This window comes from Myotis daubentonii, chromosome 17, assembly GCF_963259705.1.
Source record: "Myotis daubentonii chromosome 17, mMyoDau2.1, whole genome shotgun sequence".
Taxonomy (NCBI): Eukaryota; Metazoa; Chordata; class Mammalia; order Chiroptera; family Vespertilionidae; genus Myotis; species Myotis daubentonii.
In genome coordinates, this window is record NC_081856.1 from 9,916,985 (window position 1) to 9,941,305 (window position 24,321).

At 45.3% G+C, this 24,321-nt stretch overlaps 1 protein-coding gene across 2 annotated transcripts in view; it reads left to right on the plus strand.

The window, feature by feature from the left end:
* The window catches only part of WASHC5 (WASH complex subunit 5), a 49,860-nt gene extending 25,878 nt beyond the window's left edge, over window positions 1-23,982 (plus strand). For both annotated transcript variants that reach the window (XM_059672721.1, XM_059672723.1), the window contains 15 exons: window positions 286-396; window positions 1,373-1,513; window positions 2,654-2,734; window positions 6,713-6,814; window positions 7,751-7,930; window positions 10,157-10,281; window positions 12,264-12,426; window positions 12,807-12,909; window positions 12,998-13,077; window positions 16,190-16,293; window positions 17,318-17,447; window positions 18,880-18,976; window positions 19,708-19,861; window positions 22,489-22,576; window positions 23,589-23,982. In XM_059672721.1, the coding sequence (XP_059528704.1) occupies window positions 286-396; window positions 1,373-1,513; window positions 2,654-2,734; window positions 6,713-6,814; window positions 7,751-7,930; window positions 10,157-10,281; window positions 12,264-12,426; window positions 12,807-12,909; window positions 12,998-13,077; window positions 16,190-16,293; window positions 17,318-17,447; window positions 18,880-18,976; window positions 19,708-19,861; window positions 22,489-22,576; window positions 23,589-23,645 (1,716 nt within the window). In that variant the 3' untranslated portion in view covers window positions 23,646-23,982. The remainder of the gene's footprint in view (window positions 1-285; window positions 397-1,372; window positions 1,514-2,653; window positions 2,735-6,712; window positions 6,815-7,750; window positions 7,931-10,156; window positions 10,282-12,263; window positions 12,427-12,806; window positions 12,910-12,997; window positions 13,078-16,189; window positions 16,294-17,317; window positions 17,448-18,879; window positions 18,977-19,707; window positions 19,862-22,488; window positions 22,577-23,588) is intronic.
* Window positions 23,983-24,321: the final 339 nt, after the last annotated feature.

Here is a 24,321-nt window from a genome sequence, read left to right on the forward strand (position 1 = left end):
TCTGGGTGGGGCAGGAGAACGGGCCTCTGCGGCACGTTCCCAGGTGCTCTTGGTGCTGCTGGTCCAGAGACCGCAGTTTGAGAACCCCTGCTGCAGGCAAAGACTTTCATTGTTTAAACTTACATCCATGTCAGAAACTGTTAGTGACATTGAAAAGCTCAGCCGTTGTTGCTCTCTCTTGGGTAAAGCCCAGGAGCTTTGTTATATGTTACGATCTCTGGAAAAAGAGAGACTTCTAGGGCTTTCCGAAACACAGAAATGGCAGACCTATCGTTTTTCTTCCAGCTCGCCTCTGCCCTTGACCTGCCCCTTCTCCGCATTAATCAAGCCAACAGCCCTGACCTTCTCAGCGTGTCTCAGTATTATTCGGGTGAATTGGTGTCCTACGTGAGAAAGGTAAGAAGTGCATCAAAGCTGTATTCGTTTTTCTTGGCAAAGTAGCTGCTATTTTAAATATAAAAAGTATGGCTGGGCCCCTATAAAAAGTCCACCCACGTTTCTTTCCCTTGTTAGTATTTGATTCCAGCAATTTGCCATGGCTGAGAATAAGCGTATTGTTACTGTGGATGCGCAGTTGTGTCTTCCCTTTGAAAGAACTTCATTCCCATTTTTTAAATGCGGGTGGTTTCAACTTCCGTTTTATAGACATAGAAACTGAGGAACAGACTATAGTGGCTTCAGAGTCACAGCACTGCTTGGTAAAAGGAGCCAGATCTAGATCCAGCATGTCCTAGTCCGAACATAACGTTTTCAGGGGACTCTGGTCCTTGTTTCAAGAACTTATGAGGCAGCACAGGCCTGGATTCGAAATTGACCTGTGTCACATACGAGCTGAATGGTCTCTGGCCATGTCACTTAGCGTCTCAGAACCTCGGTCTTTTAAAAGCTTGTCATGGTGCAGCACAGGGAATATAGCTGATAATGTTGTAATAGTTGTATGGGAACTAGAATTATCAGAGGGATTACTGTGTAAGTTATATAAATAGCCAGCATGCTAGACACCTGAAACTAATACAGTATTGAATGTCAGCTGTAATTGAAAAATAAATTTAATTAATTAGTTAACTAATTAAAGGTATCCAGCAGCCTGTAAAAAAATAAATAAAAGTTGGTGATGTGAAAAAGCTACATTTTCTGTAGCATTTCTATGAGAATTAGCTTTCTGTCCTGTGAGCAGTTCAAGATTGAAGGGGCGTAGCCCTGTGCCTGAGAGCAGGTATTGAAAAAGCTCCTTTAAGCCCCTCAGCATCCCTTCCTGCAGGCAGCGGGCTTTGACACACTGGTACCCTCCTTGCTGTCATCAGAGCATTTATCAGCTAAGAAAAAGAAAAGAGGTGCTTCATTGTTTTTCGTCTTTTCTCTTTCCTTAAAGGTTTTGCAGATCATTCCAGAAAGCATGTTTACTTCTCTTCTAAAGATCATAAAGCTTCAGACCCACGATATCATCGAGGTGCCCACCCGCCTGGACAAGGACAAGCTGAAGGACTACGCTCAGCTGGGCCCACGATACCAGGTGGCTTGTCCCTTAGACTCATGCCTTTCGCTATTTAAAACCTAAACCATGAAAGATCACAGGTCTGTGTCACCCGCCATATGCCCGGGACCACCAGACCAATTCTGATTTGTTTGTTCCTACTCTCAGTGCTAACTCCGTTAGCTATTTTAGTGCCTCGGAAGTTCGTGCATTGTCCTGGTGTCATGTGAGGCCTTGCCTGCCTGAGTATTCTCAGAGGAAGTGGGGGGTCTGCTGATCACTGTTCTCTAGAGTAGTCCTGGTGAATCAGGCCTTAGTCTCCCGGGGCTGGAGTGCCTAGCCTTTTCATGTTTGGATCCCTGCTTTTACATCCAACCAGTGGCTCGAAATAATCTATGGTCGTTTCACCATTGCCTACAGCCAGACTCACAGGTCCACTCAGTAGTTAAGCAGCCTCTGAGGTCATTATTCTCAAACACCTCTGCTTTTCTTTCCCCCTGAAAAGTGAAATCAAGTGAAAATTGAAATGTGCTGCCTGGGGTCCTCACATTCATCCCAGTGTCAATTTCACACCCTCTGACACAGCTCCAAAATTATGCCATAAATTTATATACCGTAAATTTAGATTCCCAGCTTGGGATTGCCACATCTGTTCCAACATAGCGTCTACCTGATCAGCGTCTCCTGGTGTTGCCTGAAAACAATGTGGACGGCAGTAAGGGGAGATACCTGCATAGAGTCTCCACGAGCCTTTTCTCCTTGGAAGGGATCATCCATGTCATTGAGTCCTGCCCCCATTTTGTGCATGAGAAACTGAGGCCCAAAGAAGGGAAAACAGTTGGTCAAAGTTTAAAGAACTATTTAATGTCTTCAGACTCAGTTTTCCAAAATGTCTCTCAGGGAAACCCTGAAGCCTCATTTCTGACTAGGACACGTGCACACAGGGGTCCTAAAGTTCCATCTGTAAATGGTTCTTTACAGATGGAACCCATCAGTTACCTTTATGACGTTCTGAAATAATGGTTCTTTACAGATAATCTAAATAGTATTTAATGGTTACACACTCATTCCAGTTGTCTTTGCCCATTCCAGGACCATCGGCCAATTATTTTACCTTCCCCTACCAACAATGGGTCTTCTATCTGAAGTGCTTCACTAACCACTTTGTCTTTGTTAAAGGTTGCCAAGCTGACTCATGCGATTTCCATTTTCACTGAAGGCATCTTAATGATGAAAACGACTTTGGTCGGCATCATCAAGGTAACGGCTTTGATGCTGGTCTGTGTGTCCTCACCGTGAGACTCTTAGCTTGAATGAATGTGGTATTTACCCCTTGGGGAACAGGGAATGACATCATTCCCCTGTGTGCCTGCTGTTTCACATTCAGCTTCCAAGCTTTATATTACTCACGTATTGATGGAGGAAGAGAGAGCATTATAATCTTTATTTCTCGTAATACCCAAGAGTTACTTAAATCTAAGAAAAATCCATTTTATTGACTTTATAATTTTAAAAAAATGGTTTAGTGCCCTTAGACAAAATAGCTGGCTAGTCCCTCTCTCTTTCTGCCGCTTCCTTTTCCTTTTTAGTATTTTTTTAAAAAAATGTATTTTATTGAGTTTTTACAGAGAGGAAAGGAGTGAGATAGAGAGTTAGAAACATCGATGAGAGAGAAACATCGACCAGCTGCCTCCTGCACACTCCCCACTGGGGATGTGCCCACAACCAAGGTACATGCCCTTGACCGGAATCGAACCTGAGACCTTTCAGTCCGCAGGCCGACGCTCTATCCACTGAGCCAAACCGGTTTCGGCCTTTTTAGTATTTTTATATTGCACCCAGGTGCAGAGAGCTGAGGTCATCCTACCATATTGTCATTAGCAGGTCATTGTCAACACTGATGCATGTAAGCTGTCTCTTATTTTTCTCTTTCTCTTTCCTGGGTACCCACAGAGCCCACTCTTTATGTTTGGTTTCTGTCCCTAAACATGCAAGTATCCTTTTTTCAGCATGTGCTGTTATTTTATGAGTGCATGTGTTTTTTTTATTTACCTAAATTACTGTGTTCTGTCTCTGATTCTTTCTCCACCTCTTCTCACTAGGTATTGCTTTTGAAATACATTTACGTTGCTGTGAGTCAGGTAGTTGGTTACTTCTAACTGCTGCACTGATTTCACATTTTATGTAACCACTGCCTGAGGGCAAACACCTGTGCTGCCCAGGGTCTCACCTGTGCCCCTCCCCTTTGTCATCTCAGAACATGTCCCCATTGCAGACCTGTATAAGAATTTCTGAAATCTACATACCCAGAGTGGGTCACTGGGTCAGGCATGCCTTAATTTATACGTAATTTGTCCCAATACGACCAGGCTGCCTTCTGAGGTGACCATTTCCTTTGTATCTGCCCGCACTTCCCCCAGTACTTGTTATTTTCCACGTTCTGATGTTTGCCTGCCCATGGGGTATGAAGGGGTATCTCACTGCTGTTCTGGTTTATTATCCTGAGATTAATGATGTTCAGGTGCTTTCATTTTCTTTTCTGTTTATCTGAAAGCAGTAAAACCTGAACATTTCTGATTTTTAATGAAGTGTAAAGCTATCGAATTCCCAGGGTAACATTTACGTTAATAAAATCCAAGAAACTAGAGGAAATGAACCTAAAGAGATACGGAACTTTAGTGTATGATCTCTGGAAGTGCTTTAAAAGAAATACATTTACCCTTGGAGTATTAATAGAATCCGTTAAACATGCGTTAGTCCTGATGCCAGTTGGATTCAGTTGACATGGAGAAATTATACATGCAGCTTACCACTTCTGACTAATCCATAAAGTAGTGATAAATCCTAGGACCAGATTAAGTATCTTACATGTAAAGTGACCCTTATAAGAAGGATGTAATAAAACCTACCATTTAGCACTAATTATCAAAGCAAAGGCTGCTTAAGAAAGGTGTAAATCATTTGCCCCACACTTTCAGGTTATAAGAGCAGAGGGCATATCGTCCTGATCCCATCCCACCCAGGAGACGACTGTCTTTGCCAGCGTGACAGCCCAGGCCCCTTACAGATCTGGAACCTCCCAATGTGAAGGATCTATTTCAGACACTTGTGAAAAGTAGAAGTTCACTTTAGTCATGACTTAAAGCAAGTGAGATGTACACAGCGACATGTGTTCATTGTTAGAGTTAGCCCCCAAAAGAGTGATAATCTAAGTAGTATTTAATGGTAAGAGATTGGCTGAATACATCCTGGTGTGCTCATGCTATGGATGGTCCTGCTGCCGTTCAAAATGAATTTGCCACTGCAAGATTTCCAGGAGTTAAAGTGAAAACAGTGAATTGCAGAACTCTGTGTGCATGTGTGTGTGTGTGTGTGTGTGTGTGTGTTATCCCATTTAGATTTTTGAAATTAAATATGCATTTAAGGACAAATATTTATGTATGTAAACAAATAGAGAAAGCTCTGGAAGATCCATATGAAAATGGTTCCCTGTTGCTAACTTTAGGGGAAGGGTTAGAAAGGTGAGGACGAGATGTGTGAGGGGGGCTTTCTCTCTGCTATGAACACTCCATAGATGAGTGAAAATCTAGGGAGAACGGGAAGGTCCATTGGAGACTTTTAGATTCCTGAAAACATTGAACTCATCAAACCTGTTCTTATGAGGAATGTTTCTTTGAAAACTTCACGTTACTTCTTTGATTTTACTCTCATTGTTTATATCTATTTATAATTTACCTTTTTATTATAAAACTAGAGGCCCATTGCAGGAAGATTCCTGCAAGAATAGGGCTTCCTGCAGCTGGAACGAAGCAGAGAAGGAAGCGAAACCCACTGAGGCGGGCTTCGCTCCCGCTCCGCCGTCTGGCTGGTTTCCCTCCCGCCTCCACCGCCTTGGCTCCGTCCCTGTCTCCGCCACCTCTACTTTGCTCCCTTCTGCAGCGCTTCACTTCCACATTGTCTTCAGTCTTCGCTCCCAGCCGGTATATGCAAATTAACTGCCATCTTGGTTGGGTTAATTTGCATATAGTTGCTCTGATTGGCCGCTGGGCGTAGCGAAGGTACAGTCAATTAGCATCTTTGTCTTCTATTAGTGTAGATAAAGCATAGATATTAAAAGCTGCAGAAACAATTGTGTAGCTTAGTAGATTATTATAAGGTAAATATCATTCGTTTTCACCAACACTTAAGTCAAGACACTTAATTTAGCCAGCTCCCACACCTATCCTCCCCTTCATGTGCTCTGACCTAATTTCAGTCTCTCTCTTTACAGTTTTATTATCCAAAAATAAACCTCTCGATGCTATAGTTTACATTTAAAATACATATATCATGTCTTTTACGTCTCTTTTAATCTCCAGGTTTCTTTATTCTTTTTTTCTATTGAAGAACCCAGGCCTTCGACTGGTAGTCTCCCAGTCTGGATTTTGCTGATTGCGTAGCCATGCTGTCGTGCAACATGTTTTTCTGGCTTTTGTAATTCTGCAGCTTTCATTGCATTTATCTTCCTTGAAGTTTAGACATAACCAAATGCAGATGGAACCCATCAGTTACCTTTATGACGTTCTGAAATAATGGTTCTTTACAGATTAAAAAGAGAGACAAGTCTCAAAGAATCCAAAGGATGCCGTGAAGCTATTTAATGTTTACGGATCTGATAGGAGACTCTTTTGGGGGGAATAACAAAAGCTTTCTCATTACAGAAAAAAAGAATCAGCAAAATAAGCTTAGGGAACAGATTTTCTTTCATATTTTATCTCCCTAATTTCCAACACCATTCCCAGGGTGCTGAAAGGAAAGAGAATTGTTCCATCTGCAGAGCATCCAACCCAAACCTTGAGTTGCCCATATGGCTATAGAGGCCCTGAGCTAACATCCAGAGGAAAAACACACTGACTTCAATTGCAGACCGGTTATTCTGCCCCCTCCTGGTGATAAACGGAAGTTTAACTTGTAATGAAGTGATTAAAACGTGAGACAATTTGAAACTTCCATACCCACCCTCCACCTTTGAAACGTCATGTTGTAAAATTTTGAGTTTTACTGAGGTAAACCAGATCCTAAAGAGGTGATAGGCCTGCTAATTCCGTCCTACTGAGCAGATCCAGAGGGACAGGAAGGGACAGCAGTCCCAGTCCTCCAGAAAAGAGGCAGAAAGCACTCCACTGGAAGTTCTTTCCTCTGGACTTGGGGGCCCGGCTTTTTCTCACTGCCACTTATTACTCTTCGATTTTCACTCAGGTGGATCCCAAACAGTTGCTGGAAGACGGGATAAGGAAAGAGCTCGTTAAACGTGTTGCTTTTGCTCTCCATCGGGGATTGATCTTCAACCCTCGAGCCAAGGTACCAGATGACCAAACTACATCTGTCCTTTCTCTTGCTGTCTATTCAGTTTGAAAAAAATGGACTAGAGCATCACTTTTAACTATTATGAACAAAACCCTTCCTCCTAACATATATCTGATAGCTGATTTTCAATACAATCAATAGATGTGCCTTTTGATCCAATATGGTAATGTATTCATATTATGAAAAAATCCTTTCTAAAATCGGTCCTGTTTTTCTTTACCTGTTGATTCGCTAATATTTTTTTTAATCCTCATCTGAGGATATGTTTTTATTGATTTTAGAGAGAAAGGAAGGGAGAGACAGAAAGAGAGAGGGAGAAAGAAGCCTTAATGTGAGAGGGAAACATCGATCGGTTGCCTCCCATACATCAACCAGGGTTTAAACCCCCAAACTTTTGGTGTATGGGACGATGCTCCAAACAACTCAGCTACCAGCCAGGGCTGAACCCCTAATTTAAGAATTGAACTGATGTTTGTAATTCAGAGTTACTTCTTCTAGATACAGAACTTAATCGTAAAGCAGATAGGAAGTAAGTTTTTATTTTGTTCAATGTATTAAGGAATACGGTCATTTTTCTCAGGAGAAAAAAGAAAGAGGCCTGAAATAGGTACTTTTCACATCAGGAAATTCAATTTAAAATAGTTGAAGTGTTTTAAGATAGATATACTCATCAAATGATGTGTGAGAAATCAACATTAATTTTTTATATTCTTGTGTATGAGGCTTCCTTCCCAGGTGAATGAAATCTGTTCCTTGCTGAATGTCGGACCTTGGTTACCACTGATCCTAGATGAGTAGGAAATGAGCATTTCCCAAGGCATCTTGAACTCTCAGTGTGGTCTCTTAGGGGATCATTTAAAGCCCAGCGTGGACATTAGTGGTTAACGGCCTCCTGCAGTATGATAGAATTTGTGTTCCCCTTTTGCACAGCCAAGTGAATTGATGCCCAAGCTGAAAGAATTGGGAGCGACCATGGACGGATTTCACCGCTCTTTTGAATACATACAGGACTATGTCAACATTTATGCTCTGAAGATTTGGCAGGAAGAAGTATCTCGTATTATAAATTACAATGTCGAGCAGGAGTGTAATAACTTCTTACGAACAAAGGTATCTAAGTGCATTTTTAAATTCTTGACTGTGTTTGTTATTTCTGACTTTTAAAATACATACCCTAGACTTCAGAAATGCCAACAAGAAAGTTTATTTGAACAGTGACTAAAAATCAGTAAACACTAGAAAGTCACAAATATCTTCAGAGTACCTATAGGAGCTGTGAGGGTTTCAAAGTGTATATGATACCTGACCTATGGAGAAAACATGATTAAATCGTTGCAGAATGAATCCATTTGTTGTCATTGTTATAACTCAAGTGATTGAGAATTCAGAAGACTTAGGGGTCAGTTGGGTTTATCAGAGTATATACCTAAGAGCGGAATTGCTGGGCCATATAGTAATTCTGTGTGTAGCTTATTGATGAACCAACAAGCTATTTACCGCAGTGCCTGCACCATTTTTATTTCCACCAGCAATACCTGAGGGTTCTAATTGCCTAATTCTTCCACATCCTTGCCAACACTTGTTTTCCTTTAAAAAAACATATATATTATACCCATCCTAATTGGTATGAAGTGGTATTTCATGTGGTTTTGATTTGCATTATCCAAATGACTAATGATGTTGAGCATCTTTTCCCGTGTTTTTTGGCCATTTCTATCTCTTCCTTGAAGCAGTGTCTACACAAGTCCTTTGCCTATTTTTTAATTGGGTTGTTTGAGCACCAAATTCTTAAGTATCACAGCTGAGAAGTGAGATTTTAGTAGTTAGCAAGGAGCTACTCTATACGCTTTTAATTAGAGAATTGATGATTCATGCATTGAAACATTAAATATCTTCCAGCCTTGTGATATTTTGGGTTTTGTTATTTCATTGACATGTGTTAGCTCATGAGCCAAAAGCCAGATGTCTCTGTGTCTCTTCTTATTTATCCTCATTCATGTTACTTTTTCACAAATGTTTCTTTTTTAATAAATGTTATATGTGGCATTTTGGAATGACTATTAACACAGTTTTAAAAGTTTCCTTTTTGAAACTAAGGAGCATTCATTGTCGCTCTTTATGCAACATAATCCTTATAGAGCTACTAGAGGCCCAGTGCACAAAAATTTGTGCACTCAGGGGGGTCCCTCAGCCTGGCCTGTGCCCTCTTGCAGTCTGGGACCCCTCGGGGGATGTCCACCTGCTGGCTTAGGCCCACTCCCCGGGAAATTGGGCCTAAGCTGCAGTCAGACATCCCTCAGGCAGCCCAGGAGTCCTCGGGGGATGTCCACTTGCCAGCGGAGAGCAGGCCTAAGCTGCAGTCGGACATCCTTAGTGCTGCTGAGGAGGCAGGAGAGGCTCCCGCCATCACTGCTGTGCTGGCAACCATCAGCCTGGCTTGTGGCTGAGCAGAGATTCCCCCTGTGGGAGTGCACTGACCACCAGGGGGTAGCTCCTGCATTGAGCATCTTCCTCCTGGTGGTCAGTGTGTGTCATAGTGACCAGTCATTCCCAGTCGTTCTGCTGTTAGGGTCAATTTGCATATTACCCTTTTATTATATGCCTGGTGCATGGGTGGGGGCTGGCTGGTTTGCCCTGAAGGATATCCCGGATCAGGGTGGGGGTCCCACTGGGGTGCCTGGCCAGCCTGGGTGAGGGGCTGAGGGCCGTTTTCAGACTGGCCACACCCCCTTCAGGGTGGGGGTCCCTGCTGGAGTCCCTGGCCCGCCTGGGTGAGAGGCTGAGGGCTGCTTGCAGGTTGGTCACGGCCCCTTCAGGGTGGGGGGTCCTGCTGGGGTGCCTGGCCAGTCTGGGTGAGTGGCTGATGGCTGTTTGCAGGCTGGCCACGGCCCCTTCAGGGTGGGGGTTCCCACTGGGGTGCCTGGCCAGCCTGGGTGAGGGACTGATGGCTGTTTGCAGGCTGGCCACGGCCCCCAGCCACCCAGGTTCCCAGTGGAGGCTGGCTGGAAGTAGGTATCTGAGATTTATTTATCTTCTATAATTGAAATTTTGTTGCCTTTAGCAGAGGCCACAGCCAGCCAGGGCAGGCAAGAAACTTGGCTTCCTCCATTGCCAGGGAAACCAAGTCTCCTGCTTGCTCCAGCTCTGTGGCTGCCGGCCTCCATCTTGGTTGGGTTAATTTGCATATAGTCGCTCTGATTGGTTGGTGGGCGTGGCTTGGGGCTTAGTGAAGGTATGGTCAATTTGCATGTTTCTCTTTTATTAGATTAGATATGGGAAAAGCATAACTAGGTTACCTGGTCAGAGATATACCAAATATTTGGTTTTTTCTTCTAGATTCAAGACTGGCAAAGTATGTACCAGTCCACTCATATTCCAATACCAAAGTTTACCCCTGTGGATGAGTCTGTGACGTTTATCGGTCGGCTCTGCAGAGAAATCTTGCGGATCACAGACCCAAAGTAGGTGCATCTGAACTCCACTGACCTTGAACACCAGGGACGATCGAAGTCTACACATGTGTTGCATATACTGAGGTCACAGCTTTGCTTATTGAAATTCACTTTTTTAAGACTACGTATTTTCCTCAGTCCAAATAGATAGAGATCAGAACAACCCTAAGGTTTGTTTGGCCACCTATGCTCCTCTTGCTCCCCATTTAACATTCTACTTGCTTGGACCAGTGGACATCCCAATATATCAAATTATTTTTTAAATTACAAATTGCTTCTCTGCCCTAGATAGTAGCGTGTGTGCGCAAACGAGCACACGTGCACGCACGCACACGCACACACACACACACATTCCAGCCACAGGGTCTTGCACTTGTCGGTTCATATCCTGGCCTTTTAAGATGACCCTCTTGTTTCTTAGCCCGCACCAAGGCACCTTTGATAGCAAGAACTAACCTTTTCCTGAGCACTTACCTGTGCTCTCTTCCCAGAACGTGATCTGCGTTCTTTCACTTACTCATTTCAAGAGTCTTATGAGGTAGGCACTGTTACTCTTTCCATTTTAAAAATGAAGTGACTGAGGCACAGAAAAGATAAGTCACTTGCCCAAAATCTCACAGAGTTAATAAATGGTGGACCCAGAATACACACCAGGAACCAGCCCTTAAGTCCTGTGGCAATCAAGGGCAGACCACATAGGCACATAGGTTTGCATGCAGTGAGTCACAGTTTATAGAGTCACAAAAACTTAGATAATCAAAACTGCCCTTGTCAATATGTAAACTTAATCCAAAAATCCCATCGGAAATGAGTGTTGTCTAAGAGTAATTGATCCAAACCTTTTGTAGCTCCTCCTTTCTTGGTGCCCACGAGTTGATCACTGGATCCTTTCTAGAAAACTACCCCAGATGCCACACTAATAGTTACAGAGGGTTTAAGCGCAATTGGGGCTTTAAGGTCAGGTGTTGACTTGATCGTCGGTGCTGGGAGCCTTGTGAGTGACACGAAGTGCCAGCACTGGGCGACGGAGGGCACACCTCGAAGCCTGAAAGGTGTCCGTGTGCAGTTCTAGAAATCTCTCGCTCTTGTCATTTACTTCCAGAGTTACATCTCCCGGCCCTCGCGGCTCTCACTACCTCCCAAGTTCCATTTCGGTAAAGTCGCATTCTGGTTCTTAGAATTGGGCACCTCATGTGTGGAGTGTGAAATTGCAGGGGCTGGGAATCCAGGCCAGACCTGCCAAGTCAGACTCCCCAGGAGTGGGTTTGCCCGTCTGCTTTGAACATAGTCTATCAGTGATTCAAGGTCCCGGCCCCACGTTTGGAACCATTAAAGTGGTGGTTGAGAGTGTGGTGTTGGAATCAGGCCTCTCTGAGCCTCAGTTATCTCACCTGTAGAGAAAGGGCCACTTCCTCTCATGAGGAAGAAAAAGAGAGCACACGGGAGGAGCTCTGCCCAGCACCTGGCCTGGGAGAAGTGCTCAGCAAAAGGCTGCTTATCGTCATGGTCACGCTCCTGTGTCTAAACGAAGTCATTGTTGCTACCCGAACTGGGAGAAAAGAGGAAATGGCTTGTCATTGTACTCTCAAATGTTACATAGGATTCAAAGTTTCTTTCTTACCAGAGTGCAGATAATACATGACTTGTCCCCAGTTTCTGGAAATTTAAAGAAAGGCCCCATGGAGAGACACCGGGCCCTAAAGTCCTCCAGCCTGGCACCCAAGTCTAACCTTGTCCTCTTGGCATGACTCCAAGCAACAGCCCAACCAGCGACATAGTGTAGGGCAGGAAAAGGGGGTGCAGTGCAGTGCACCGCCCTGGTCCCTCGGGCATCGCCGTGAAGGTGCATACGCTGGGTGCCTGGAGGCAGAGGTTCAGCACGAGCCATGTCCCTGCTGTTTTCCAGGTCTGATGCCCCAAAGCCACGGAGTCCTCCATCTCTTAAGGATGACTCAGCTGCTTCTGGGCTTTGGGTGTGTTTTGTGTTGCAGGATGACATGTCACATTGACCAGCTGAACACATGGTATGACATGAAAACGCACCAAGAAGTGACCAGCAGCCGCCTCTTCTCGGAAATCCAGACCACGCTGGGGACCTTCGGGCTGAACGGGCTGGACAGGCTGCTGTGCTTTATGATCGTGAAGGAGCTCCAGGTGAGCTCGGCGAGACGGGAGTGGGCCACTCGACTTTCCTTTCATCCTTTCGCGTGCTGACGTGTATGAGACTCCCGTAGGTAGGTAAGGACGAGAAGCAACTAGAATCTCACAGCCAGCATAGTATTTTTGTGGACAAATGGTTTTTGTGCGTTTCATCTTGGGAAGATAAGACTTTTTCTCATTGAAGCCAGCAACTAGCTCCTCCAAAAAGTGGGTGTTTCTGATGGGAACCGGAGGCGGCTGCTTCCCGGGACCCTCGTTACAGCGTGGGGTGACATGGGCCAGTCTGTGTGCTACTGGACGATTAGGTAACTGGAGTACTTGCTCATCTTATTCATTATATTTGGTTCTTTGATTTTGCCTTCTTCCTGTTCTAGAATTTCCTCAGCATGTTTCAGAAAATTATCATGAGAGACAAAACTGTGCAGGATACCTTAAAAACCCTCATGAATGCTGTCAGCCCCCTCAAAAGCATTGTAGGTAAGTGTTCTGAAACTAGCCTGAGGTGCAGATAACACTGTAACCTTTCCAAATCCACTAAATAGAAAATTATATTTTAACCTTTCAGCCAATTCGAATAAAATTTATTTTTCCGCCATTGCCAAAACACAGAAGATTTGGACAGCTTATCTCGAGGCTATAATGAAGGTATGTTATGGAAGAAAGGGTGATAATGCTGTGTCTTTTTAATTATTAATTTCTTATAATTTTGTTGCTCAAAGAAAGCCACTCTTCTTTTGTCACTAAAACAGAAACACTTCAGTTTGTCATTGTTTCTGTCATTTATTTGTCTCTTTATCATCCTCTCTTGGGGCCGTTCTTGACTGTGCTTTTCATTGGCCTGTGGTTTTCTTTTTGCTCAAGGAATCTGTTTCTTTCTGAAATGCCTTTTGGCAGGAAGTGCTTTCACACAGGAAACGGGAAATTAATCGTCCATCTCACAAAAACGTCCATTCCGTGACTGCTCTGTCCGGTTACAGGTCGTTTATCTCCTTCCCCTCTGTCTGCATGGATGTTAAAAGCCAGGTTCTCTGGGGGCATAAATCGTCCTTACACTGCAAATAGGACACTGTGTCCCTGGAAATGAACGGGAAAGTGAAATGAGGAGATTAATTTGCTGGGTGGAAATCAGCTTGTGGAACCCGCTCTCTGCTCTCCTGCCTGGCACTGTGACGGACGCTCTGAATCTTCCCAGTGTCCTTCTCTTGTCGCTTGATGACCCCAGACATTCGACAGCCCTTTCCTGGCACTCGTTATGTACAAAGCATCGTCAGTTGTTGCGTGACACAAAGTTAAAGGAAACGCTACCTCTCTCCTCAGAATACCTATTGACAGTCTGTCTGCTAGATTTCCTGCTGGAAAACTGATTCATGGTTAAAAGTGTCCCATAAAGGAAAAGTCTAGAATGCCATAGGAATTTGCAAAAGTTCCATTCTCTTGTTCCCAGTGACAGAAGTTGCTCATTGAGTCAATACTCATTGTTGTCTTGGCCAAACTCACAATGTAATTCCCATCATTTCAGTGAGTTGTTTATGGGTGTGTGTTTAGTTTAAAACAAACAGAATAGGCAACACTGGGAGCCTTTGGCCTCTTGTTATGAAGCATGACGTTCCGCCACCAAGTGACTTTCAAATACTGAGGGCTTCCCAGGCCGAGTTTCTAATCATGGGAAAACCTGGGCAGAGTGAGGAGTGGCCTGAGGTTGGTCTGTGGGAGCCGAGGAGGCGACGGGTTCTTGGGGAAGGCTTGGGCGTGTTCTGCTTGGTGGCCAGGCAGTCCGAAGGCCACTGTCTGTTACGGACCACGGTTCCTTGTCATAGCTGGTGACTCTGCAGTAGCCAAGTATTGGGCCTTAGTGACCTTTGCCTAAGGGCAAGTTTGTCACCTTGGAAATAACCTGCTGTTCAATAGTGACCATAGCCGCTAGCCATGTGTTGATGTTGAGCACCTAAAACGTGCCTGGGGGGCCAAGAAACGGAACCTTTAATCTTATTTCATTTTAATGCTGTGTTTCTAGAGAAATCATGGCAAAAGAGATGATCCAAGTATCTCTAAATAGGCAATTAAATGGGTAGAATGAGCTCCAGCGTCGTATGGAAGGCTTGGAGTAAGAAAGCACCAAAAGGAGAAAGTGTTGGTCACCGACATTCAGTGTGCTTTAAATGAGAACAAGTTATGTTAAACTGACTTTATTTGTTTCCATTTCTAGATTGGTACTTTCAAGGGAACCCTTGACATTGAGTATCTGGAATTAAGCAAGGAATTAGATGGGCCAGCTACAAGGTTGGAGGCACATTTTTGAGTGGCTTGAGAGAACCCACGGTTTTCTTGGCTTGCCCTATTCTGACTTTAAAGTAATATTTTTCTGTAACAAACGGTTTCTCACTTATAAATAGCATTTTTTACATAGGCTTTTATTTTCCTCACCCAAGTAGAATGATAGTCTGGTAAGAATAATGGTTGAAAGTAATACATTTGAGGTCATTTAACACTGTAACATAGCTCCATTTATCTAAATGATAACTTGTCTTTTTGTTTGTAGAGAAGGCCACTCTCTTTTTCTTAATGTTTCTCTGCTCCCAACAACTCAGAGTAAATGTGTGCATTTCCCCTTTGTTGTTGCTGTTTTATAAAACAGCCTCCCCTCCTGCCCCTCCACTCCCCGTCACTAACCATTTAGGGATACCTCTCCTAGAATGGAACGTAAGAGATGTGCCGGCACAGAAAGTTATGCTGTTGTCTTGATGATGCCAACAAGTTTATGGGAGCAGGCTGAACTCTATCTCAAGCCAGATCCCTAAGTAGTTTCTATCACCTCGTTGTTCCTTGGGAATTACAGTGGTTGATGCACTGTGTTGACATAACTGTATCACCAATCTGTTTTTAATAGTCTGGTAATTACCTTTGGTTACAGTTGTCTCCCAGGATCCTGTCTGCTTTATTTTGTGCACATGAAAGAATTATTCTGAGACAGTGTCTGTGTGCCTCACCAGATTCCAGCAGGGGTTCAAGGTACAAAAACAAGGTTAAGGACCCCTAGACTTGGGTGTAGCATCGTTAGGGGACTTTCTTGGTAGATTTTATGTGGATTATTATTCTTTTAACCCAGATTATTACATGATGTTTATCCTGAGTGATGTGGAACACATATTCACCCAATTTTAGAGTATTGGAGGGAATGGCATCCTGAGCACTTGTTTCGATGAGGACAAATAAAGGAGTAGGGCTGCTCCTAGCTCAGAGGTGGGCAAACTTTTTGACTCGAGGGCCACAATGGGTTCTTAAACTGGACCGGAGGGCCGGAACAAAAGCATGGATGGAGTGTTTGTGTGAACTAATATAAATTCAAAGTAAACATCATTACATAAAAGGGTACGGTCTTTTTTTTTTTTAGTTTTATTCATTTCAAACGGGCCAGATCCGGCCCGCAGGCCGTAGTGTGCCCACGGCTGTCTAGCAGCTACTACACTTGCAGAATTATTCCCAAAGAGCAAACAGAGCTCCAAAGCAGAGACCTTTAACACACGGACGCTGAGCATCCCCGGCCCCTTGGCAGAACACTAGACCCGGGCTGTGCGAGGTCGGCACCCTGGGGTCCGTCCGGTTTCCTGGTGTGGGCTCCTGTGCGCCATCGGGGCGACTTGCTCTCAGCAGGCAGCCAGTCCAGGCGGTCCCCCCATTTTCCTGTAGAACCTGTGCCTCCTTCTCGTCGCTGAGATGCCCACCTGCCCCACCTGTTCTTTCTCTCGCTTATTCACAGGTGGGGCAGATGCAGATTCTGAGACAACAGATTGCCAACGAATTAAATTACTCTTGTCGATTCGACTCCAAACATCTGGCAGCCGCCCTGGAGAATCTCAATAAGTAAGTGCCAGCATTTGAAAGAACCCGATTCTTCCGCACCTACTCGAAATGTTGTTCTTTTTGGGTAAGAAGGCTCTCTGGATGAATAGGCTGCTTCCCTTATTGTCCCTTGGTGTGTGTGTGTGTGTGTGTGTGTGTGTGTGTGTGTGTGTGTGTGTGTGTGTGTGTGTGTCTGTCTGTCTGTCTGTCTGTCTGTCTTTTTCTTGATGGATTCATTTCTTCAACCAACAAATATTGATCACTTAACACATACCAGACACCGTTCTAGGTACTTGCACAGATTGAGAAAGCAATTACAGTTGGCCTCTGAACACCACGGATTTGAACTGTTTGGTTCCACTTATAATGTAGATTTTTTCCCAATAAATACTATAAGTGTTTTTTCTCTTACGACTTTCTTAACACTTTTCTCTAGCTTACTTTAAGAATACAGCATAGCATACATACAACTTACAAAATGTGTTAATCAGTGTGTATGTAATCAGTAAGGCTTCTGGTCAACAGTAAGCTATTAGTGTTTAGGTTTTGAGGAGCCAAAAGTTATACATGGGTTTCCGATTGCACATGTTGTTCAAGGGTCAACTGTTACCAAAACCCCCACTTGGCCTTCCACAGGACTGAGTCACTGAGCATCCTGTGGGCAATTAGAAGTGTTTTCTTTGTGAGGCGTGGCTCTGGGCACACATCCTGGGTACAGTCCTCCTCCTCCCAGCAACCTGTTCTCATTCCAAGCTCCCTACTTAAGTAATTCATGCTTCTTGGTCAAACAGTTCAGTCAGTTCACAAAACTTGAGTGGTGAAAGCATTTGATCTGGGTGAATTCCAGAAGATAAAGCAATTTGAGGTTAAATTTTTCATATATACCCAATCGCAGGCCTGCCACTAGAGAATGAGAAGGATCAAGCCCTCATTCTCCAGATGAGGACACTGAGGCCCTGAAAGATTACATCATAGTCTGTACTACCTGTTGTAAAATTCCGTACATTTCTAACATGTATCACTGCTTTGTGTTTCTTCCACGCAGGGCTCTCCTAGCAGACATCGAAGCCCACTACCAGGACCCCTCCCTGCCTTACCCCAAAGAAGATAACACGCTCCTGTATGAAATCACCGCCTACTTGGAGGCAGCTGGCATTCACAACCCACTAAATAAGGTTGGTGTGGTGGGAGACATGTGGTCCACAGAGGCACTTTGGCCCGGGTAGCAGGTCGCTGGGCTAAAGTCCTGGGAGAACCTGGGTTCAGATCCCAGCACCACCCTTCCTTCACTCAAGTCCCCGCCCCTCTGAGCTGCTTTTTCCCACAGGTAGCAGGAGGCGTGCTCACACCTTTCCTGCCTGACTCTGGCTGAGGGTCGGACGATACAGTGTTTGCCAGAGCTCCTTAACAAGCAAAATGGGCTCTGTCTGTAAGAGACTCCTTTTAGGCTTGTCCAGGGTTTGATACCTGAATTGCAACCAAATGGTGGCATTGATCCTTCCTGCTTGTGTCTGATAGTATCACAGCTGTAACTGGGGCTCCTCACGCCCCTGCAGTCCTGACCTCCAAAGTCCTCTGAGAACTGAACGTTTTCTCACAAGTTGGCATCAGATCTCCTGTTCCTGTGAATGTTCATGTTCTGATGACTTTGATTATAGGGTGCTATCTAGCCCTATCTTACCTTGGTAAAATCTATAATGTGTGAAATTTTGAAATCTGTTTGATCCCCTGGGTTTTTTTGGTTAAAAGATCATGAACCTAGATAGCAGCTCACATTTTTTGAGTACTTACAACGAGCCAAGCACTGAAACGTGCCATTGTTGGGTGAGGAGCCCGAGGCTCAGAGGCAGATCATGTTCCTCCTCCCAGTGGATCTTGTCCCAGTCGATCTCGGTCTCACAGCAACTCTCTGAAACATGCCATTGTTGGGCGAGGAGCCCGAGGCTCAGAGGTGAATCACGTCCCCGGGCTCCTCACTAGTTAGTGTGCAGCCAGGCAGTCTAAGCAGAGCCCTGCTCCCCAGCCAGAACGCGACCCTGTACTCAGGCTGGGGGGGGAGGGAGAGGGCTAAGTATCTACCTCCTGCCAGGTGGACTGGGAGGGAGACTGCTCTGTGACACTGCCCAGGGCTCAGCAAATGACAGGAGACATCTGCTTGCTTTCTGCGTGTGTCCTGCCGCGCGCAGCCCTGTGGAGCTTTCCTTCCTCCTGCCTCCTCCCCACGCTCCCTCTGTCCTCCCTTCATCCCTCCAGCTTTGCCTTGACTATTGTACTTGCTTTCCTTTCTATCCCACTCTTGCTCATCACTCTTTTCCTCCCTCCCTTTGTTAATGACATTCAGAGGATTGTGAGGAGGGAGGAGTAGCTGTTAATCTCTAAGCAAAATTGTTCCGTTCCCAGAGGGCTAATTGTTATATAGGTATTTATGTTTTCGGGGATCCAGTGATGTTAAATAAACTCTGAAGGCAGCAAATTAGTGGAACATCCTAGTCTTAGGTGGTCTGAAAAGGAAATTGAAATAAAAAGAAACCCTTCCATTTATAAATGTGCTCTGCAGTGTTGTGCAATGTGAAAAAACATCCATTTTTTGTACCTTTTTCTTTCCAGATATACATAACAACCAAGCGCCTACCCTACTTCCCCATTGTCAACTTTCTATTTCTGATCGCTCAATTGCCAAAACTTCAGTACAACAAAAACCTAGGTATGAGATGAATCTATTATTTGCAATAAGTAGCAATATCAATAGATCAATAACTAACAAAACAGCTCTTTGTATAGAATGCTATGTCACATATGAGATATTTTCTTAATTAAATCTATGTTTATAAAATCCATATCTTTGGGCCTCTGAAACTTAATGCCCCTCCATGAAATGGGGACAGTGAATTTCCTATCAACCTACCATAGTCCACCTTTATTTCCAGTGGTTAATTATTCAACTTGTAAAAGGTGTGGGGCCTTGGCTTCTTTCCTTTCTGTAAAGTTTAGGCAGCTGATTATGGTTCTGCCTCCTGCCCGCCCCCTACTAGGGATCGAGCCTACAACCCAGGCATGTGCCCTGACTGGGAGTTGAACTGTGACCTCCTGGTTCATAGGTTGATGGTCAACCACTGAGCCACACCAGCCAGGCTCATTTATATTTTTTATATCTTTAACTTTTTCTACAATCGCATGCTGTAATTATATAATCCAAAAGACAGAGTGATGGTAATTGTAAAACTGAGTAATTGTTGTATCATGTTGAATCCTTCAGACCACAAGCAGCCCCCACCAAACCCGGGTCTAACTCAAAATGTCCAGGGTTATTATTCCTTCCAAATAGTCCCGTGCCAGTGAGGATATGGCCAAACAGGAGCGTCCCTACTGACTGGACGTCGCCAGAGGCCAGCCTTTGACCTGGTGGTGTAACTGGTGGTCTGCGGTTCCTTGCAGGAATGGTCTGCCGCAAACCCGCCGACCCCGTGGACTGGCCGCCGCTCGTCCTGGGACTGCTCACCCTGCTGAAGCAGTTTCATTCACGGTACACGGAGCAGTTCCTGGCGCTGATCGGCCAGTTCATCCGCTCCACAGTGGAGCAGTGTACCAGGTACGGAGGCCAGGAGTGCATGGGGCCCGTACGGGAGGGGCGTGCCCTGGTACACCAGGTTCCTCTTAGTACCTCGCCGGGCAGATGGGGATGGGCTGTTCAGCCTTCTCAGTAAAGCAAGTCAGGGCACATCTCCTTGTTTCAAGGAAATTAAGGTGGGCCCCTCCTTAGGTGCCCCGCCCAGGGTGCTCCAGGTACATTCACAGGGATGTTGCATGAATGAGTCACGACCATGATTAGTGCGGGGATGCCTCTCTCAGGCCTCAGGAGCCTTTGTGCCTTGGCTGGGCCACAGCCAAGGACAGCTCCACCCCTTGGTGGGAGGCAGGGAGCATGTCTGTCAGACGCTGGACACAGCTCAAGCCCCAGTGTGTAATGAGACCGAAAGCACACCCCAGTTCCTACTGAATACAAAGCTTGTAAACCTTTCATTCTCCCCCCTCCCCAAAAAGTTATTTGCGTGAGATGCTGGGTCCTGAGCCTCCTTCTCTGGTACCCTAATGGCTCAGCTGGCTAACTGAAATTCTGTCAGGTCACACATCCAAAACCTGGGAGATTACCATCTGGCCACATGTGTCGGTGTGACTTAAAGACAATGAGGATGGTCTTCCCAGCCCTCTGCTGATCGGACGTCATTTCAGAGGCCATTTTTTTTGCCTCCTTCCACAGGCAAGATCAGCTCTCAGGTGTCCGGGCAGGTAGTCATCCCGTCTCCCCTGGGACACGCCCTTCCATGAGGCACTCATTACCTCTCAAGGCAACACCAGACACTGGTAGCGTCGTTCTCATCGTTGAAAGGCTCCCGATTGCACACAATAAGCGGGAAATGCCCTCCCATCTCGGAACGTCATTCACTGGGCCTTCTCCGACCCTTTTATTAGACAGAATAAAGCCGTCTCCTTCCTTGGCAGCATCACAGGTTGTTACTGTCCCCGCCGCCTTAGGGCTTCTCTCTCTGGGGGAGCGCCTCCACCTGTTCCTGACGTGCTAGTGACCTCTCCGGGGCTCTCGTTTGTTACTAGTTTGGCCATCTCACAATGTTTTCTCCCAGATTCCAAATCCAGCCTCCCCTTAGGGCGGTCCCCCTCAGTGCACCCAGAATCGCAGTACTGGGTCCTAGGCATCCACTGTAAACCAGTGGCTCATAGTGATTTTATATTCATCTTAAATCCTGCCATCCTTTCTCCGTGGGCCTCAACCAGGCCAGCCCTCCCCGGTCTTATGTCACGGTTAGAATAACACTGGATATTTTTCTAGGACATGTGGTCAGCCTTTTTCTAAGAGCAAATTTATTTTTTAACAATTGAAATATAGAAGAGCACTTGGAAGGATGGGGAAATCTCAATAATGAAATTGTCACAATCACAAAATAAGGGCAATTGCAAAGGAAAGTAGCAGGCCCCAAAATCTGATGAATCTCGCCCAGGGCCATGGGGAGGGGAGAGGAGGCCAAGGACTCGTTCAGGTGGCACCAGGGCGGTGGTTTCCAGTCACCTCCACACCCGGCCACCCCCAGTCGCAGTGCACCGTCTGTCAGGAGTTGGCGGGTCCACCTCCTGTTTCTTCCTCGCTAATGACTACGAAGGAGTAAGTGTGCCTCTGGTCTGGCTTGTTCCTGGCAACCCGCGAGAGGTCACCCGCTTCCAGGGGTCAAGCTGCAGCTCAGGATTTCTGGTTCGGCTCAGTGAAGCGACGTAGGGACTCGAGATGTACGGAGACGCCTTCCTTCCCTGGTTCCAGGCGAGCAAATAAAATGTAGGCCTGGCCACACCTGAAAGATTGAGAGCAGTGGGAACTTTTCCAGTTGCAATCATCTTAAACGTTCTTTTCAAAGCAAAAAAATCATTAGAGAAATACATCAGTAACCCATTTCCATAGCATTCTTTATTTAGAAAATGCCAATCTGTACATAAATTGGAATCTTGAGAAAAGTAATGTTAGCTGCACAAGACGACCATCATGCATGCTGCTGCACTCCCAGCTCTAGAGTGGCTGGCACTATAACTGTGTGAATAAATACATGAGTAGAATCCATATGGAAAATTATAAGACGCCGTATTTACTTGCCACCTTCAAATATATAGTACTGGTCCAGGCACAGTCCCAGGTACTGGAGACAGAACGATGAAGACATGGCCCAGGCCCTCGGGGAAACCAGCACAGGAACAACCGAAAATGTAAGAGGCCTGGGGAAGATTCCAGGCACACTGAGAGCACAAGGAAAAGGCCATCCGCCCACAGGAGCCAGGGCGGACTGCGCCGAGGAGGAAGTACCCAAGCTGGGTAGAAGTTTACTCTCAAATAAGCATGCAGAGCGAAAGTAGCTGCAGAGGCCCTAGCATGGGGAATGTGGCCTGTTCGGGGGCCTGCCAGTCTTGGAACCATGAAGTGCTGAGGGATACCGAGGGGTGAATCCAGACAGACGGCCAGGTCCACGCGAACCACAGTTTATCCTCTACACTATACTATGAAACTAGGCGAGCGGATAATGACTTGGTATGAATCGAGGTGTTCTTGTAGGTGTTTCTTTGCATTTAGTAATCTGTCGTTGAGTTCGTATTTCAGTATCCTGACTGGGGGTCTCCCATGTGCAACGCAGTTAATCGATCCAGAGTGTTCTCTTACAGCCAGAAGGTCCCTGAAATGCCTGCAGATGTTGTGGGTGCCCTTCTGTTCCTGGAGGATTATGTTCGGTACACAAAACTACCCAGGAGGGTAAGTGATAAATACAGAACAGCATTATGCCTTTTGTAAAAAGGTGGTATATTGCGTGGCCCTGACTTAGAAGTGAAGTTCAGTAGCTCATTCTCAGGGGATGCCTGTCCCCTCGCCACTGCTCTGCACACGGCTCTGAGACATCCTTCTCCACCATGCTAAGAGCTTCGCAAGGAGACAGAATGTCTACCATACCCCTGGCAGCAGCTTCCCCAGTTGAGGAGGTGAGATGTGCAGTCCAGGAGAGAATTCCTTCAGTGCCAGGGTAGAGAAAACCAGGTGTGGTGTGTTCTCTCCAAGTAACCGGGTTAAGTTCATGTTACAGCTGACATTACATATGACCACTGTTCCAAAAATGACACACCCCTTTTTACCTTTTAAGAATTGTTTTCCCAAGTGTGTGTGTGTGTGTGTGTGTAATCTGGAAGAATTCAATACAAAATAATTATCAGTTTAGTTCTAAGGGATTGAGATCAGATTCTTTCTTATACTCCTGCATTTGTTAAATCTCCTCTAATAAGCAGTTGATACCTTTATAATAAAAAAAAAATTAAGCACTGCTTTTAAAAAAATACCAATTTCTAGCACCTGGAGATTGCCTAGCTCTACAGCCCACACCATCCCACCCCTCAGAGCAGCTCAGGAATGGGTGCCTATGTGGGCCTTCTCATCCCCCTCTGGCGTGGTCACTGGCCAGACCTCCTGATCTTCCTGGAGATATTACCTCTTCGTACTTCCGAGCAGATCACAGTGCCTTTAAGAGTTCGGGTTTGCAGGCAGGGGGAGCTGGGCAGCATCCCCTGAGATGTCAGCAGTGCCAAGAAAATAGGCACCAGGATGGAGAGCACCAGGAACAGAAGCGTGGTCTCAAGGCGTGGCCCACCCCTTGAGCCAGTGCTCCCTGGGATTCCCCCTGCTAAAGGATATCCTCATTTCTTCAGTTTTCATTTGGGAAATGTTGCATGTGTTCTGAATAACACTATGAATAATTTAACTCGTTTTATTATTTCAGGTTGCTGAAGCACACGTGCCTAACTTCATTTTTGATGAGTTCAGAACAATACTGTAACTTGATTTCTTCTACTTTGATGAAAGGATTATCCCTAAATCTTCCCACCATCACTAAAATGAATTAAGAGGATGAAACTCAACTGCTCATATAAACTGCATGTTTTCCCTTTATCGTGGGAAACATCAGACATTCTGAGTAAGATGTATCTCATGGAATAGATAACAGACTATTGTTGAAATCATGGTATTATTGCAATTTATATCATGTAGGAGCAGAACACACTTTTGTACTGCCTCTTTAAAAATGCTGAATGTACGTATAAATCCATTTAGTTTTATGTTCTAAAGAACTATTTGTGCAGCTCCAAATTTTCAGTAAAATAGTATTGCCAGTACCCAGTGCTCCGGTTTATTCGAAAACTATGTATTCACTGTGCAAACACCTTGTCTGGAAGATCCTATGGACACACCCAGGACAGGCTGGTGGCTCCTAGTGATAGTCAAACTAGCAGCAAATGCAGTGACCACACAATCTGTGGACCACAGACTAAGGAAGTTTCTTAGTGTCTGTGGCTCACAGTCCCTCTTCTAATCTCAGACACCCTCGGGGGTTCCAGCATCTCTTCTGAGAAAGTGAGTTTTTAAACAGAAAATAGAACTTTGGGAACCAAGGGAATGAGTTAGCCGGACACTCTGCTAAATCAAGGCAAAGTGATGGATGCAAATGAGTCCAC